General features: G+C 42.3%; 1 protein-coding gene across 8 annotated transcripts in view; it reads left to right on the top strand.

Annotated features, from left to right (window-relative positions):
- The window catches only part of GRIP2 (glutamate receptor interacting protein 2), a 379,568-nt gene that overhangs the window by 251,023 nt on the left and 111,695 nt on the right, over positions 1–16,850 (top strand). For 2 of the 8 annotated variants that reach the window (XM_083491285.1, XM_083491284.1), the window contains exon 1: positions 10,853–11,737. The exons of the other annotated variants lie outside the window; for them this stretch is intronic. In XM_083491285.1, the coding sequence (XP_083347411.1) occupies positions 11,698–11,737 (40 nt within the window). In that variant the 5' untranslated portion in view covers positions 10,853–11,697. Of the gene's footprint in view, positions 1–10,852; positions 11,738–16,850 lie in introns of those variants that run through there. 8 annotated transcript variants of the gene reach the window in all.

Genomic DNA, 16,850 nt, shown 5'->3' with positions numbered 1-16,850 from the left:
CTGGCATACATCCGGGTCGGAGGAGCGCATGCGCACAGGTGCCATCAACCCGGAAGTCTGTCCCTGTGCTGCACCATGCCAGTAAGAGCGGGGGGCAGCAGGGGTTACCATGGGCCAGGTAGATGAGCCCCGTGGCCCATGGACCTTAGGTTGCCGACCTCTGTTTTATACCTACATCAGTCCCTCTATGTCTCTCTTAAACATTTCACACTGTAGTGATGCAACAGCACAGGAATAAAGAGCCAGACCACACGTTTGCAAGCAGGTGTCAACTTGTCTGCTTTCTTTTCTAAAAAAAGTAGCCACAGTAGTTGCCATTGGCCATAAGATGTATAAAATTATGCCTAGCGGAATGAAAATGAATGTGGAGGTGTTTGCCTCTTGTCTTTCATAATTCTAGAACCTGGGGTCATCCAATGAAACTGAATCTTGGGAGACCCAAAATCAATGTCTTCAGTGGGAACTTAAACTGGTGGGAGCTGAGCTGAGCTCCTGTTCAAAAACAGCATCCCACTCGCCACTGTAAAGCATCCAGGAGCCTGGGAAGCAGGCCAGTGAGTGGCTGCTTGTGCTGGGCCTGTTTCTACAAGAGAAATAAGGTTGAGTAGTGTCCCTGCTCCTGATTAAAGAGTCTGTTGCAGGCAGAGACCGCAGAAGCAGCATATGCTGCCCTGCAGTCATTGCAGCGTGAATACAAAAGAAAACTCAGACCATTTGGCTTATAAAACCTTCAGCAACCTGCTGGAAGATTAGTTGTTTTCAATTAAAGTATTCCAGCTGAAATGATAATGACTTAAAATGTCCATATTTGTGTCTTTGCAGTTTCTTAGCTGAATCTATGGCTTTCATTTTACAGAGTCCCTGCGTCCGTAGAGCTTGCCTAAACCAAGCATACTTGGTTCCCGGTTTCCAACTGCTGCTTTTCACACCACTGCCAGAAGAGATGCTTAATCTGTCTTCCAGTCCTAGTTCCAACCGCAAGCAGTGCAAATGCCACTGTTGTGCATTTATTTTACCTTGATATTAAGATGCACCTTTGTCTTAAGATTTGTCTTAATTAAATATAGTCTTCATCAGTTTTCAAATAACATGCACCAACAGTGACACAATTTGGACCAGCACAACAATGTGTTCCCATGAGATAAGAAAAAAAAGGTATGGTCATCTCTGACAAGCAAATCAGAGCCATTTAGGTTTGCTCATGGTGATCAGAATGTTTTGGGCAAACAGGTTAAGTACATGGGTTTGTCGTCTGGTGTGGATTCCTTCTGTCACGCTGAGACTGTGTTTGTGGATGCTAAAGTGACTTAGTTGGAGTCAGCCTTTTCCTTCCTGATCTGTTGGCTGAGGCAAGGAAGCACTTTAAAAGCTGCAAACTGGGCATGTCTCTGAACACAAGCATTGAACAACTTTAGACTAAGGGCTCATCCCCACTTCCACTTTTCCCATGCCCCGAAAGCAGGGGTTCAAGTGGTTTTCCACTTGTCCCAAGCTTTTCTCAGCAGGGGTCTGAGCAATTTCACCTTTGCCCCACTGCTTTCCCCCAGAAAACTTGCTCTTTAGCACTAAATCAGAGCAAACTGTCAATTCCAGAGAAAACCCAATGGACGTTTATGCTGCTTCAGTGCTGAAGATAAGGTTTTCCCAAACAGAAGTGTAGATGAGCCCAAAGATAGTATTAAATCTGAAAAGAATTGAATGTTAGTTTGAGCTTGCTAAAGTTCTGCAGGTCCTTGAGACTCCTTTTATGGATCGAAAGATCAACCTATTTCTGTTCCTTTTTAGTTTTACCTGTGGTCATTCATGAGTCCATTTCTTCTTGTTTCATCATTAATCTGTGATTATTATTTTTTTAAAAAGGAAACCTGCAAGAATTGGGGGTGGGGAATCACAGAAAGCACAGATTTGTAAATATTTTTCCCCCCTAAGATGTGTGTTTTTATACACATTGTTTTCCAAGCTGGGAACTGCATTGCAAAAATTCAGAGAAGTCCATAGGATGGGATCATTCTCATCCCCATATTAGTCCAAGAGGTGCAGATCTGGCCTGTTCACTTCAGAATGAATTCTTCAAGTGCCCTTCCTCTGTCCAAACCAGCCTTTCTCAACCTGTGGGTCCCCAGATGTTGTTGAACTACAACTCCCATCACCCCTAGCTAGCAAGGCCAGAGCTCAGGGATGATGGGAGTTGTAGTCCAACAACATCTGGGGACCCACATGTTGAGAACCGCTTGTCCAGACCCAAACAACTTCCATTGAGGCCAGGTGAAGACTGTAGCAGTACTTTTGAGGCTCCGTCGGAGCATGTTGCTTCGCTTGGGAGGGGACTGGAACTGATGAGAAAATGAGGCTATCATGCCACATTGCAAAAATGGTGCATGCAATGCCATTTTTTCCCATTGGAAATGATATGACTGGGAGCCCTAGTCCCATGAACTATTGGTGGGGAATAACCTTATCTGAATTCATTGTGCAAACTTCCCCAACTGGAAAAAGCCCCCGTCACTAAGCTTCTCCTTCTATACCCACTTGGACTCCCCACACCCCCAGGCCCTAGCCACGTTCTTTTTGTTCTGTCTGTTTCATAAAGTCCTTCCAGGGAAGCTAATGTTCACTTTGTATTGTGAGCTGGTGTGTCACGGAAGCTCTTTATGCTACTTGTGTGTGTTTGAATATTTCTACCTTCCTATGCCCGGGATATTGCCTGCTTTATCATAATGCACACGTTTAATTTTTTATTTCCTCTTTTGCAAAATGTGGCAATCGGCTTTTAAAGTGTATCCTGTTGCAATGCTTATTAAAATTAAGCCCCGGGAAGATATGTTTGCATTTGAAGTAGCTCAGATATAGCACCTTGGAGAAAAGGTGTCTGATGCGCTAGCGTAAAAATGAAGTCTTATTAAGCAGAAACGCAGTGCTTCTGTTGAATATTCCAGCAATTAAATTTTATCTTGATTCGTATGCAGGTCAGGGTGGTTTCAAAGGAGAACGAGGAAGCAAAGCATCATGGTTTAATGCTATGCAAATTAGTGTTAACATGCTGTTTCATTTCTCGTTAATGCATTGTTACACTGTTACTCATTGAAAAGAAAGTATGTGACACCTATTAAGAGTGATGACCTACTCACTTAGTTTTCCATTTGGCTTGGCAAAGTGTCCCAGAAAAGATTCTGGTGCCAAGGGATTGCATGAAATCGGAAGAAATGATAAGATTGAGGGCTTTGCTTTCTTTAAAGCCTTGTGTGGGTATTATTTACCATGGTAGCGTATCTTACATTTATACTAGATCATGTAACATGCTGAAATCCTTTCCTACAGTAGACAAAGGAGTGTGTGTGTGCGTGTTAAAAAGAGGAAATACTTAAATGTGCCCCATTTGTACCACTTCCCCATAAAGGGCTCAAAAAGGCAGTCAATAAGTTTTCCTTTTTGCCATTGCAACAACCCTGAAAGGTACCGTATTTTTTGCACCATAACACTCACTTTTTTCCTCCTAGAAAGTAAGGGGAAATGTCTGTGCGTGTTATGGAGTGAATGCCTATGGGTGGCGGGTGGGATCTGCTGCAGTCATGAGCAGATGATCCATGGTTCCCCTTCCTTTCCTCCTCCGTGGTTACAAAGCATGGATCCACATGGATCCTCGGGATTTTTGCATTGGGCTACTCCAAACTCACTGCCAGATCACATGTCTGTGGCCACAGCATGAACCACAAAAATCATATATCCACTATTTCGTTTAGAATATTTTTTTTCTTGTTTTCCTCCTCTAAAAACTACGTGCGTGTTATGGTCTGGTGCGTGTTATAGAGCGAAAAATACGGTATGTTAGGCAAAGAGAGAAGGGGGTTCAGATGAATCTCCTGGTGCATTAATGTAATAGGTGAAGGGGGCTGTGGAACAATGTGCACAAACAGCCCCCACCAGCTGCAATCTTGAGCACCCCTAGAGCAACCGGCAGAAAGTCTCTCGGTGAATTCATGGCTAAACAGGAATTTGAGCCCCAGTTCCCTGAATGTCCAACACTGTTCACTGACACCATTATTATTATTATTATTATTATTTATTTGCCCCAGCCTCCCTGGGCAGCCTCCAACACATATATATATATAATGATAAAACATCAAACCTTAAAAACTTTCCTATGCAGAGCTGCGTTCAGATGGCTTTTAAAAGTCATATACAGTGGTACCTCGGGTTAAGAACTTAATTCATTCTGGAGGTCCGTTCTTAACCTGAAACTGTTCTTAACCTGAGGTACCACTTTAGCTAATGGGACCTCCCGCTGCTGCTGCGCCGCCGCTGCCGCTGCACAATTTCTGTTCTTATCCTGGAGCAAAGTTCTTAACCCGAGGTACTACTTCCAGGTTAGCAGAGTCTGTAACTTGAAGTGTCTGTAACCCGAGGTACCACTGTAGTTGTTTAACATCTGATAGGAGGGCATTCCACAGGATGGGCACCACTACCACAAAGGCCCTCTGCCCAGTTCCATGTAACTTCACTTCTCACAGTGAGGGAACCACCAGAAGACCCTTGGAGCTGGATCTTAGTGTCCGGGCTGAAAGACACGGTTGGAGACACTCCTCTAGGTATACAGGGCTGAGGCCGTTTAGGGTTTTAAAGGTCAGCATCAACACTTTGAATTGTGCTCAGAATTTTACTGGGAGCCAGTCTAGACTCTTTAGGATCTAATAAGAAGGCATTAGGCCACGAGACATAGAATGGATTTCCTTCTCCAACTCAGAAGATCACTGTGTTCTAAATTTGGTGCACTGTCTGAGGTTTTGGGTGTCTCTTCGTGTCGCATACCATTGCATGGAGCACATAACTATCAACTCATTTGCGTATCTCAGCTATCGGAGGTTGTGTGTGTGCCTTTGAAATTATGTTCCTCTCTGTCCATCTCCTTTTCACAATTTTTCTTCAGAAATATGGAAAGAAAATAGATCACTGTAAAAGCAATTCCACATGTTATGCTGTGACAGTAGTTTCTCTCAAGTCTTTATCTCTCATACTCTTATCTGATAAATATCTCTGGTCCTATGATGCCTTCAGTTTCTTTAAAATAAGAATAAAGAATAATTTTCCACTTGCTCTAAAGTGCTTCTTGGAACTGAATATCAGTCTGTTATCTTGGCTTGCATTCCATTCTGATTAGGTATAGATGTTATACATGTTGCATAATCCTGGAACTTCAAAGAGGCCGGTGTCAGATTGAGGGTCACTTTGGCACCCTTTCTCTCCCATTAATCACAATCCTATGTGGTGCTCCTAGCTGACTGATTCTTCTTTTTTTAAGCCTCCTAGCTACCGACTCTGCCAATGCTGCTGTAGCTTTAGTAGGCCCAAGATGGATGTGGTTGTTTACTGAAATATTGTGTAGCCAAACATGTATGGTAATTCTCATTGGATTCCAATTCTGAGGAAGACAGAATGTTAATGAGGACGACTCTAGACAAAAACTCAACGAGAATATTCTCCCTTCTTTTTGTGCACTGGCAGGTTCTATCTCTGAAGTAAGAGCTATAATTGCTTGTTGGAAAGGTCCATTTATCTTGCAGTGCCAATTATTGATGATGAATTAGCTTTTAAGAATGCCTAGAGGAATCCCATCTTTATGGAAAGATACCTAGAGAAGCCCTATGGGTCTGTGTTGTGATGAGATCCTGGTCTTGAAGGAAATATTTTATCAATTCCTATAATGAACTTGCAGGCTTGGGCATCTGCAAGCTTTCCTGACTTTCCTCTTGTGCAACTCCTTTGCAATGTCCTCCAGGTGCCACATATTAAGGGGTGGTTTGGTCAAAGAATGGGGATTGCTTTTATGGTGGATAAAATACCTGTGGCCCTTGGGTTAAACCTCAGAACCTAGGACTTGCTTATCAGAAGGTTGGCTGTTCGAATCCCGGTGATGGGGTGAACTCCTGTTGCTCGGTCCCTGCTCCTGCCAACCTAGCAGTTTGAAAGCACGTCAAAGTGCAAGTAGATAAATAGGCACTGCTCTGGCAGGAAGGTAAACGGCGTTTCCGTGTGCTGCTCTGGTTCTCCAGAAGCGGCTTAGTCATGCTGGCCACATGACCCGGAAGCTGTACGCCCGGCTCCCTTGGCCAATAAAGCGAGATGAGTGCCGCAACCCCAGAGTTGGTCACGACTGGACCTAATGGTCAGGGGTCCCTTTACCTTAAAATACCTGTGCAGATTAGGTCTATCCTAATTTGAATGGTGCATTCTCGGAATAATGGTTCCCGTTTTGGGCATATAACTCTTTTTGGTGTGTAGTTTTTATGTTTACTCTAAACAGGAGAACGTGTAAGAGGCCTGACTTTTAAATATATTGTGTGTTATGCTTTTCAAAGAATTTGATCTCTGGTGACTCTGGAAGAAAAATATGTAACCGTAAATTAGTGGTTAGGCTTTAAATGAGTGCTGAATGTAAAGCTGGTTAATGAAAGTCTGACTAGCGAGCTGCTCTTCTGTAATTGGAAAAATCTTCAAATAAGCAAATAATTATATATACACACCTTTTCACATTCTAGTACAGGTGACTCCTGAAAGCTGCACTCCAGTCCTGGTTCTGGAGCAAGCATGAACCTAGAGCTTCACCCTGAAGTCCTACACACGCAAAAGATGGGGCAGATCTGAATGCAATTGACTTCATATGTGTAAATTCAGAAATAACTTCTCAAAATTATATTTAATGCTTAAATAGAAATACAAGAAATCTCACCCTAACAGACCTGCTTGGTCTGCTGCCCAGGTGGTATTTGCTGAAGGGCCTTTGCTCTCCTTCTTACTTATTTTATCTTTCTGTTTTAGCTGGTCTTGGACTGGACTGTCATTCAAACAGAACAGAAGTGGGGAACTTGTGGTGCTTGAGATGTTGTGGGACTTCAACTCCCATTAACCCCAGTTAGCATGGCCATTGGTCAGGGAAAATGAGAATTGCAGTCCATCAACATCTGGAGGGCTACAGGTTTCTCATTCACAATGTGCTGTGTTGCTATAACCTCACTCTGGACATTCATTATACAAAAGTTAATTGCAGGGCTAGTTTGAGGTATTCTAGGAAAAAAACATACCTACTATGTTTAATCCAATTACCATGATGGTTCAGGTTTCTTAATGCATATATATATAGTGTGTGTGTGTGTGTGTGTGTGTGTGTGTGTGTGCAAGATTAAAAAGGGTACACTATTAATACAATCAGCTTCATTGTCATTTTTAACTAATGCATTGTACCTACTCCAAATTAGCAGTTTCCAGCAGTATCCTTTTTTCTGAAAAATTTCCAAAGCTCACCCAATGATTTTTCTTGGGAAATGCTATGCAGTGTGTGAAGGGATTCTAATTGCAAACTCAACTCTGTTACTAATTGCATTTATCAAAGACAACTGTGGTGTTTTCCCCTTAATAACAAATTACAGGGTATAATTCTCCTCTGTGTGCTTTGGTTTTTTGGTTTTGCTAATTTTAGCTTTCTGCTCAAGGCACTTGAACCCTAAGCAAGTGACTTTGTCCCAAGGTAGAGATGTTACTGTGCATAAATCATAGTGTCGTGGTTAATTTCCACTGTCTGTCACAATTGTCTGTTTCATCTTCTTCTTTTTTCATGGGTTCCAGGGTATGACCTAAAAGCATGTGAAGCCACTACCTTGCTGAAGTTAAGCAGGTCAGTCATTGGATGGTGACTGCTTGAGAATTTTATGCAAGCTGCCTTGTGTTCCATGATGGAAGAAAGGCATGATATGAATGTTAAGAGTAAATAAATACATAAAGATTCATTAGGTCTGGCAAACACTTCACAACCCTCATTTGGAGGCAGGTGTTACTGCATACATGTGGGTTATTCTGTATTTGTACCTCTCCATTATATTGAAATTAAATATTAAGGCAAATTGCAAAAGAACAGAAGCCTCTGGTGGCATAGCCCAAATCATGTCATGAGACTCCATGCATGATGATTACCAATATTTGGAGCAATTTAAAGCCATAACCTGCTATTTTTAGGTGATTGTGCGAGAAAGGGAAGTATCCACATCACCATAGAATTATAGAATTGTAGAGTTGCAAGGGATCCCGGGGATCATCAGGTACAACCTCCTGCATTGCAGGGATCTCAACTAGATCATACATGACAGGTGGCCACCCAACCTATGCTTAAAAACCTCCAAGCAAGGAGCCTGCCACCTTCTGAAGGAGTCAGTTTCACTGTTGAACAGCAACAGTTCTTCCTGATACGTAGTCAGAATCTCCTTTCTTGTAACTTGAATCCATTGGTTCAGGTCTTACCTTCCAGAGCAGGAGAAAACAAGCTTGCTCCATCTTCCTTGTGGCAGCCCTTTTGATATTTGAAGATGGCTATCGTGTCTCCTCTCAGTCTCCTCTTTTCTGGACTTAACAAACCTAGCTCTTCCAACCATTCCTCATAAGGCTTGGTTCCCAGTAGGTTTATCATCTTGACTGCCCTCCTCTGCACATGTTCCAGCTTGTCAGTATCCTTTTTAAATTGTGGTGCCCAGAACTGGACACAGTACTCAGCACGGTTCTTCCATTTCTCCATTTTGTTAAAGAAAGAGACTTCCCATGTCTAATGAAGACAAAAATTTGCACCTCCCATTTGTGGCCATTGTCTTGTACAATCTCTATCACTAGCTTTATTTATTTAAATACATAATACAACATTTCCACTGTTCTACCCATGCTAACTTTCAAAGGGGAAACTTTTCCAGTTATGCAATCAAGCATCTTCATCACCCCATTTTCAGGGTCTTCTCCCCACACCATTTTATTTTTAGCACACTGCATTGGATTCATTAGCATGAGTTCGGGCATATTGGTGTAGCGTTATAAGAATTCAGTGTTATTAAAAACTCAGGCTTGCTGTTCTGAAGCACATCATGAATGGGAAATGCTTGGGCATGAATAGCAGGACAGTGAGTGTCAAGAATGTTGGGCTGGGTAATCCCTGGCTGTCTGATCTTTAAATAAAGAACTGGCTGGAATGTACCTTCTTGAACCTCTTCCCCTCAAGCCTATCCTAAGGGAAGACGAAAGGGGCAGTCGGATAGCACAACGTCCAGCCATTTATTATAGACACAAGCAAGCCAAAGTCGAGCAATTTTATGTCACTCTGGTTTCAGTGAGAGATTTTAAGTATATGCTCGGCTCTCTCAAAAAATCAATATGACATAAAAAGTGTTATCGTGGCCAATATGTTATGAAGTGTGGAAAGACAGGGTCGTGCAGGGTGGCCTTGTGGGCTTGCCTTGGATCTATGCCTTCCTTTTGCAATATCAACTCTTCTCTTCTCCAGAATCTGCCTTGCTACTTTTTGTATGTGTAGCAACCTCAAGGTTTGCTTTCCTTAAACTGGTCAGTAAGAGATCATAGAATCATAGGATCATAGAAGTGTAGAGTTGGAAAGGGCCCTGATGTTTATCTAGTCCATCCCCCTGCAATCCCATATGTGGATCGGACCTGCACCCTTGGTGTTATCAGCACTACGCTCTAACCAACTGAGCTATCCAGGTGCCAGATTTCCAAATACACTTGTTGGGCTGAGAGCACTTTTGGTCATTCTGTAGAAGGATCATTGCTGAATAATAAGAGCATCTGCTTTGCATGAAAAAAACAACCCAGATTCAATCCCTGACCTCCCCAGTTCAGACTGGGAGAGGTTCCTGCCTGAAATCCTGGAGAGCTGCTGCTGTGGGTCAGTGTAAGCAATACTTAGCTAGATGGACCAATGGTGTGTCTCAGTATTAGGCAGCTAAATATATTTCTACATGGGCATTGACTCATAGGGGCCAAGGTAGTTTCGACCCCATGAATGTATTGGGGCCAAATTGGGCCCCCTCAATTTTTAGAAGGCGTTTGGCTCCATCTGCTGGCTCCTTGCGATGGCGCGTCATGCGCCCCCCCCCCCTCAATCCTCTGGAGAAGCCAGTGCCTCTGTATTCCTGTGAGGTTGTGGCAAGCAGTCAGGTAGAAAGTTCATCTTTTCTTCTTTGCATGTCCATGACATTTTAGTACTGAAACCAGTTCAGCAACCCAGTGCAGCATTTTCTCCATAAAGATTGCAAGCATTTGCAAAGCCATAGACTATGGGCATATGCAGGTGGAGTGGTGCGCAACTGTCCGGCACATTGAATCAGTGCATTGAATATATGTAGCTCAGTCAGTAGAGTTTGAGATTCTTAATCTCAAATTTGTGGGTTCAAGCTTTACGTTAGGGGAAAGATTCCTGCATGACCCTTGTAGTCCCAACTCTTAAGACTAAAATGAATTAGTAGCCTCAGCTTGAGTGACCACCGCCCAAATTTCTTCCTGTGCCAGTTGGTACTTCTAGGGAGAAATACTGCTACTTCCCTAAGTTTCAACACTGCAATCTCTGTTGTCCAGCAAGGTGCAATTGTGTCTGCTCCTTTTCCCTCCTTCATATTAGAGTCCATATTCAGCTTTTTGGTGCTTATTATAAGTAATAGAAGGGGGGAACAGACTCTGCAGAGTGGTATTCAACTATGTTTTACTCAGAGTAGACCCATTGAAATTAATGAACATAACTACATTAGGTGCATTGATATACCGTAAGAGGATTTATTCTGAGTAAAACTTAGCTGCCTACCATCCGAAGTCCGCAAAGCAGGCAATGCGAATCTTCACACGGATGGCCAGTTTGCCCTGCGAAGAAGGGTTAAATTGAGTTATCAGGCGACAGAACTGCTGCTTCATGCTCCTGTGCCCTGGCTCTGTGTTTAGAGAAGGGAGCATAATGCTTTGGCAGCAGCTTGACATTGCCTTGAAAGGTGCTGGAGGCCGTGCAGTTGTCGGTTGACAAAGGGGGTGGAGAGAGAGCGAGAGCGAGCAAAGAGTGGCGTGGAGCAGTATTGCAGCACTTGCAGTCTTCTCCCTCACTCTGACAATGTTGCTGCCTGCAACTTAGAATATTTTTCTCCTTCTCTTTTACCTTTAAGTCATCGCTGCTGCCTTCCAGCTTGCGCTTGTGCCGCTGGATTGAGCAAAGGGAGGGAAAACATTTTGGCTTAGAAACACAAAGGAAGAGGTTTAAATCCAGCCTTCTGGGGACTGCTATGGATTTTCTTTTCCTGGGTGAGAGCAACAAAAGGCTGCCTGAAAGACGAGAGCGCACCACCCATGTGGGCTGATGGCTGCTCTCCCCCAGCGTGCGCTAAGTTGGAATGCAGATGGGAGTGAAGTGCCTGCTTTGCCTTCTCTGCGGAAGCTGGGGAGCCAGTGTTCAGTTTTGTGCACGCTGCTTCACCTTCAACCAGAATTTCTTTATTAATGCCTGCGTTTAGAAACTCTTGCCCTGTTCTGCCTCGTGGCCAGCCAGTTTGACAGATCTGTTGCTGGATTTTCTTAAGGGAACGTATCAAGATCTGTTCACCTTTTTAAAAGAATAATAATAATAATTATCTGCATTCCAAATCTAGAGATCCCGACTGACATCGCTTTTAAATTTTATTTCAAGGGAGTGTACCATTTGTTGGGTGTCAATCTGGTAGAGTCAATAGGACTTTGTTCCGTTTAAGTGGAGGAGTGCAGTAAAGCCCTACTCTCTTGTGGGAGACAGCCTGAGAGAGCGAGGCTGCTGTAATGTGATTCCAGTGCCATCCAAGGCGGAGAGAGAGGAGTGCCTCTTGCAATTTAGCTGAATGCTTTGATAGTTAAATAGCAGACATGCTTTGCGGGCTGAAAAAGGATTTGCAGTCAGACTTCGGTGAGTGAGACTTAAAATATTACCTTCCATTTCTTTTCATTTGATCTGATCTTCTCTGTGAAAGTAACTTGATCCTTCGAACTTTATTTCATTTCAGTTTTCATTTTATTTTTTACAAACGTGATGCCCACCTTTACTAAAAGTCTCTCAACATCTGCTTTGCTCTTTCGCCGTGGTTTCCATGCTTTTGTTTTAAGCAGCTGTGTTTATGTGTTCACTTGCATGTAATTAATTTGACTTTGTCACCTTGGAAACTGTGGGCTGCTATACTGAAGACCTCTTTTAAAAGTCCTTTTGTAGCTTTCATGTCTCCCCCACCCCACCCCACCCCGTGGGGGATTTGTGTGTAGCTCCGTGTAATTTTGTATTTTCCCTTTTACTATAAAGCTGAGCTTGCATAGAAAAGATTTAAGGAGCAGCTTTTCTGAGTAGTAAAGGAGCATGCTAAAAATAGACAGCCTCCTAACTCTGTGCAGTGGTCTTCCTAAGATCAAGCAGTCAGTCTAGTGTAATAATATAACACATTAATGATTCTAATTCACTAGAAAATTGCCTTATGATGGAGAGCTGTTCCGCACATTGCAGATTAAGGGTGTGTACACAGGTAGACCCACCACATTTGAAATTGGCTGAGTGCATCTATTTTACCGCGTGTTCACACTGAAGCCATAAGCTGCAGGGTGGCCCTCAGGAACTGCACTCTATGATAGTTTACTTTCACAGAAAATGACCACACTTATTTCTCTCTCTGTTTCTTTTCATCTCAGAGAAGAGGGCTAATGAGTATTCATTCTGCTGTGACTTTGCAAGCTGAATAGATTTTACAACAACCAATTGTTAGAGAGAGCTGGCGGTGATAAAATGTGATTCATGCTTAATTATGCTCAGTGAGTTCTACTATCACCCTAGGGTTTTTCAGCTGCGGCAGGAAGGTTGTCGTCTTCTTCTGACTTAGGTGGTCTCCTTGTAAAAAAAAGAAAGAAAAGTTCAGCACTTTGAGAAAATGGACTACCCCCATGTTAGTTTGTTGTAACAAAGCATCAAAAAAGGAATCCATGTGTGTGCTTGGACACACATGTGGGTTCAGGCAGATACTTGTAACCAACCCAAGTAGGTTTGTGTGTGCATGTGTGCATGTGTAAATGTGTGTGTAAATGTGTGCATGTGTGCACATCTTCCAACTGAGGATAACACACTGATGAAGTGAACTCAATCCAATGACAGCTTATGTCACATTAAACTTGGGCGCTAAGGTGCCACTAGACTCTTTATTAATCTTTAAAGGGTAACTTCTTCTTGACCTGCCTCTCTGATCTGATTGAATAAATGAACAAGGAAAGGCTGTGTAATAATCCTGTGTTGGCTTCTTTCACAACTGCCCTCTTAACCCTGTTTTATATGATAAAAAGATGCAATTTGGATATATTAACCTAGTTTTGTCTGCTCATGCATTCTTTACGGCAATTAGCCATGCTTTAGGCCAGCTACTTAGTTTCATAAGAGAACTTCACCCTTTGACTAGGAGAGGGCACTGAAAACCCAGGATAGTTTGGCAAAAAACTGATACTGTAGACTTGTCCCTGTTACTGACAGACTTTTTTAAAAGTCCATCCACTTCTGCATTGGTATGTGAAAGTTTAAAGCTGCATAAACTCCACTTCAGGCAAAATAGAAAGTTAAGCTATTTTTAAGCTTGCTTCTCTTCACCTGTATCAACATTCACATGTGAATGCTGATAATCCCAGATGCCTGGCCATACATATCTGAAAATGGATATTTTTGAAGAATTAATAGGCCGTCCTGCCATATAAATACTTCAAAAATGGCTTACAACTTAGTTTCTTCACATTTTGGTCATATACCAGTGAATGTCGACTGAGCATATTTCTGTTCAACATTCACCAAGGTGCATCTCAGTTTTTAGACATTTGCAAAACTGATCTGGAATTGTAGATATTTAATTGTTAATAATATCACTAAATTTTAGACATTCACTGTAGGCACATGTATGTTATAGGCAAATATTTATATATGTGGGAGCTTTCAGCTCAGTAAAGATTCCACTGCCTTTTGTAATTCCCAGGACCAATATGACAACCTTCTACCAATTTTCCCATTACTGGACCATAAGTTCTTTATTCCCCCCCCCCCCACTCCCACTTTTTGTGAATTCTGTTGGCTGTTTTGTTCCTTATTAAAGTATAGTTACATTAAAATCTTTTATATTTAGATGTATCATGTACAGGCATAACTTTTAAAAATAATTAACCCAAGCTTTTTTGAATTAAATTCTTAAATATCATCCACTGATCATCTTCTAGTTTTGTGCTCTTATTTTAAATTTATCACTTTGGGTGTATATTTACTGCTTATTTTTCCTTTTCTGAACACTGCTCTGATATGTTATAATGTGAGTGCTTTATAAATATTTATAAATAACACATAGAGATTGTGTTTGGAATTTGTGTAAGATAAACAGTGGAATAGCTACAGAAATCATGGTGACAGGTAAAAGACAAATGTGTATTGCCTCCTATTCCATTGACTGCTGCTAAGTCCTGTTACCACACACACAACTCCCTCCTTCCAAACTTAATCATCACATATTGAACTAAGTTGGTACCCCATGATTGGGCCTGATGCCTCTGAAGATACCATTGCCCAATTTGGCATGATGAGGGAGGTGAGAAGTGAGGTGGGTCCAGGTCAGGCAGACGTAGCAGCAGCCATGGAATGGGAAGATATGGTGTCATCTGTGGCTGCAGGGATGAAAGAGAATTCCAGGTAACTGGTACTTGAAGAGATTCTTTGTTTCCTCCATCCCCACCGCCTCATGATAAGCACAGTTGTGTGCTCCACGAAATGTCCCTTCATTCTCCGTTCATCTTCTCAGTAAGTCTTATGCCATTGGCACTCTAGCCATTGTCAGCTTGTTTTATAGCTTCCTGGAATAGCAGGGCATGTTGCAGATTCCACAGCATTTTCATAGATTCCTTGAAAAGAAACAGTAACACCTCAGTACAGTGACACCTCTGGGTACATACTTAATTCGTTCCGGAGGTCCGTTCTTAACCTGAAACTGTTCTTAACCTGAAGCACCACTTTAGCTAATGGGGCCTCCCGCTGCCGCTGCGCCAGCAGAGCACGATTTCTGTTCTCATCCTGAAGCAAAGTTCTTAACCTAAGGTAATATTTCTGGGTTAGTGGAGTCTGTAACCTGAAGCGTACGTAACCTGAAGCGTATGTAACCCGAGGTACCACTGTATTTCCAATTGACAAATCCTCCACCACCGTGTATTTAAGCACCTTTTGACTGAACTTTCCTCTTCCCTTCTGATCTTCTTCTCCCATTAGGGGCCACCAGTCTTAAGTAAGACTCTCTGTACCTAATGGACCAAGGTCTTGACCTGATTGCCCCTTGCACCCGTACCCAACCACATATGCGTGCATGTAACCATTTTATACCCCATAGTCTGGAACAGTACCATACTCTATTGTGCGGTGTACACTTCTTGTAGATTTGGTGATAAAGTGGTTTATTTTTCTCTCTCTCAGGAAATGAGATAAACATAGTGTGTGTTGCAAACATAACAAAGGCAGAACATTCGTAATCCTCTATATAGGATTTGCTTACCACAAGGTCTGAAAGCAACCTTGGAGGACAAATGCTAGTGTACAGGGCCATGGATATAACAGTGGCTGAGGAAGAATGCAGTTGTGCTCATGGCCTCCTTGTGAGCTTCCCAGAGGCATCTGGTTGGGGGAAAGAATGCTTGGCTATATAAGCCTTTGGTCTGATCTGGCAGGGCTCTTATGACTGAACCAGGAAGTCACTGGTTCAAACTCACAAGAATGCTTTCGGCAAGCTGCTATTTCCCAATCTCTGCTCCCCTCCTGCAGCAAGTGAGTAATACTAGATACTCTGTGGGTTGTTTTTTTTAAGGATAAAATTAATGTAGGTGAGGATAAGGTTAACATTGTTTTTTATTTCAACGCTCTTATAAATTTCCACAAAATTGCTTAGGGTTATTTTATTAGGAGAATTGGAAGTACTGAAAATATGACCTTTATTTTTGCCTGGTTCTGACAAGCCAGATGTATGCTCTCCCCTAAAGTGTATTCAAGGGCTTTTTTCCATTAGACTGCTTTCAAACTCTTATGTGCTGTTTGACTTAGCAAACATCTGATCTTTGTACAAAGGCCATCACCATTAACCCTATTGACTGTACTTAGCATGGCTAATGGAACTGTTGTCTTGTCAGGGCCAGCAGTTCAGTAATAACAACACAGTTCAATTTCTGTTCCTTTCCCCGCTCCCCCTGCCACCTTTCAGCAGAGGAAAATGTACTTCTTGACTTCCCTCAAACTTACATTTCACAGGCAGTGCAATTTCAGTGATGATAAGCCATTCCTAAGTTCCCCTGTTTTGATATTTAACAAAATGGGAAGGGGTGGGTTTTATCTTGTCACTCTGATGATAAGATCTATACTGGAAAAAGCCATGAATAATTTTTTGCTCCTGCAGGCACTAATCTTAATGATACTACTGTACTGAGAATCGTGATCTTGATTGTCAAACGCAAAAGCAAACAGTTCTCTACAAAGCCTAGAGCAAGTATCTTCAACCTTTCCAGACCCAGGACCCATGTTTAACCCAAACATGCATTAGGGGATCCATTCCTTAATCTTCTCCCATATACTTGAATGGTGGTAGTGCTCCTCTTGCAACCCACTTTGGATCAGGCCACAACCCACCAGCTGAGAGAGTGGTGACATAAGAGTATAAAAACACTTCACTGTTGGTGAAATGGAGATAATATTAGGAGGATATTATTTTATCTTTTGATGTTATTTCTGCAAGGCCACCTTCAGTTTATATACATGAATCTTTGCAAGACTCCAAATTTATCTTTTTGGTTCAAAAACCAAAAACCAAGATGGCCTTGGTTCAGTCACATCTTGCATTTTCTAAATGTGTTTCACTTTTCCACCCCATCTTGATTTTTTACAAAAGAGGGGACCACTGAAGGAAAGTTTGCTCCTACGTTGACCTGCCTGTCTGCTGTGGTCATCTGCTGATGCTCGTCTCCAACAGTCCCTGTTAGTGGTATAA

Source organism: Podarcis liolepis (genome assembly GCF_965112155.1).
Source record: "Podarcis liolepis genome assembly, chromosome: 2".
NCBI classification, from domain to species: Eukaryota; Metazoa; Chordata; class Lepidosauria; order Squamata; family Lacertidae; genus Podarcis; species Podarcis liolepis.
The sequence above is the reverse complement of the archived record's forward strand: the minus strand, read 5'-3'. Positions and strand labels throughout refer to the sequence as shown.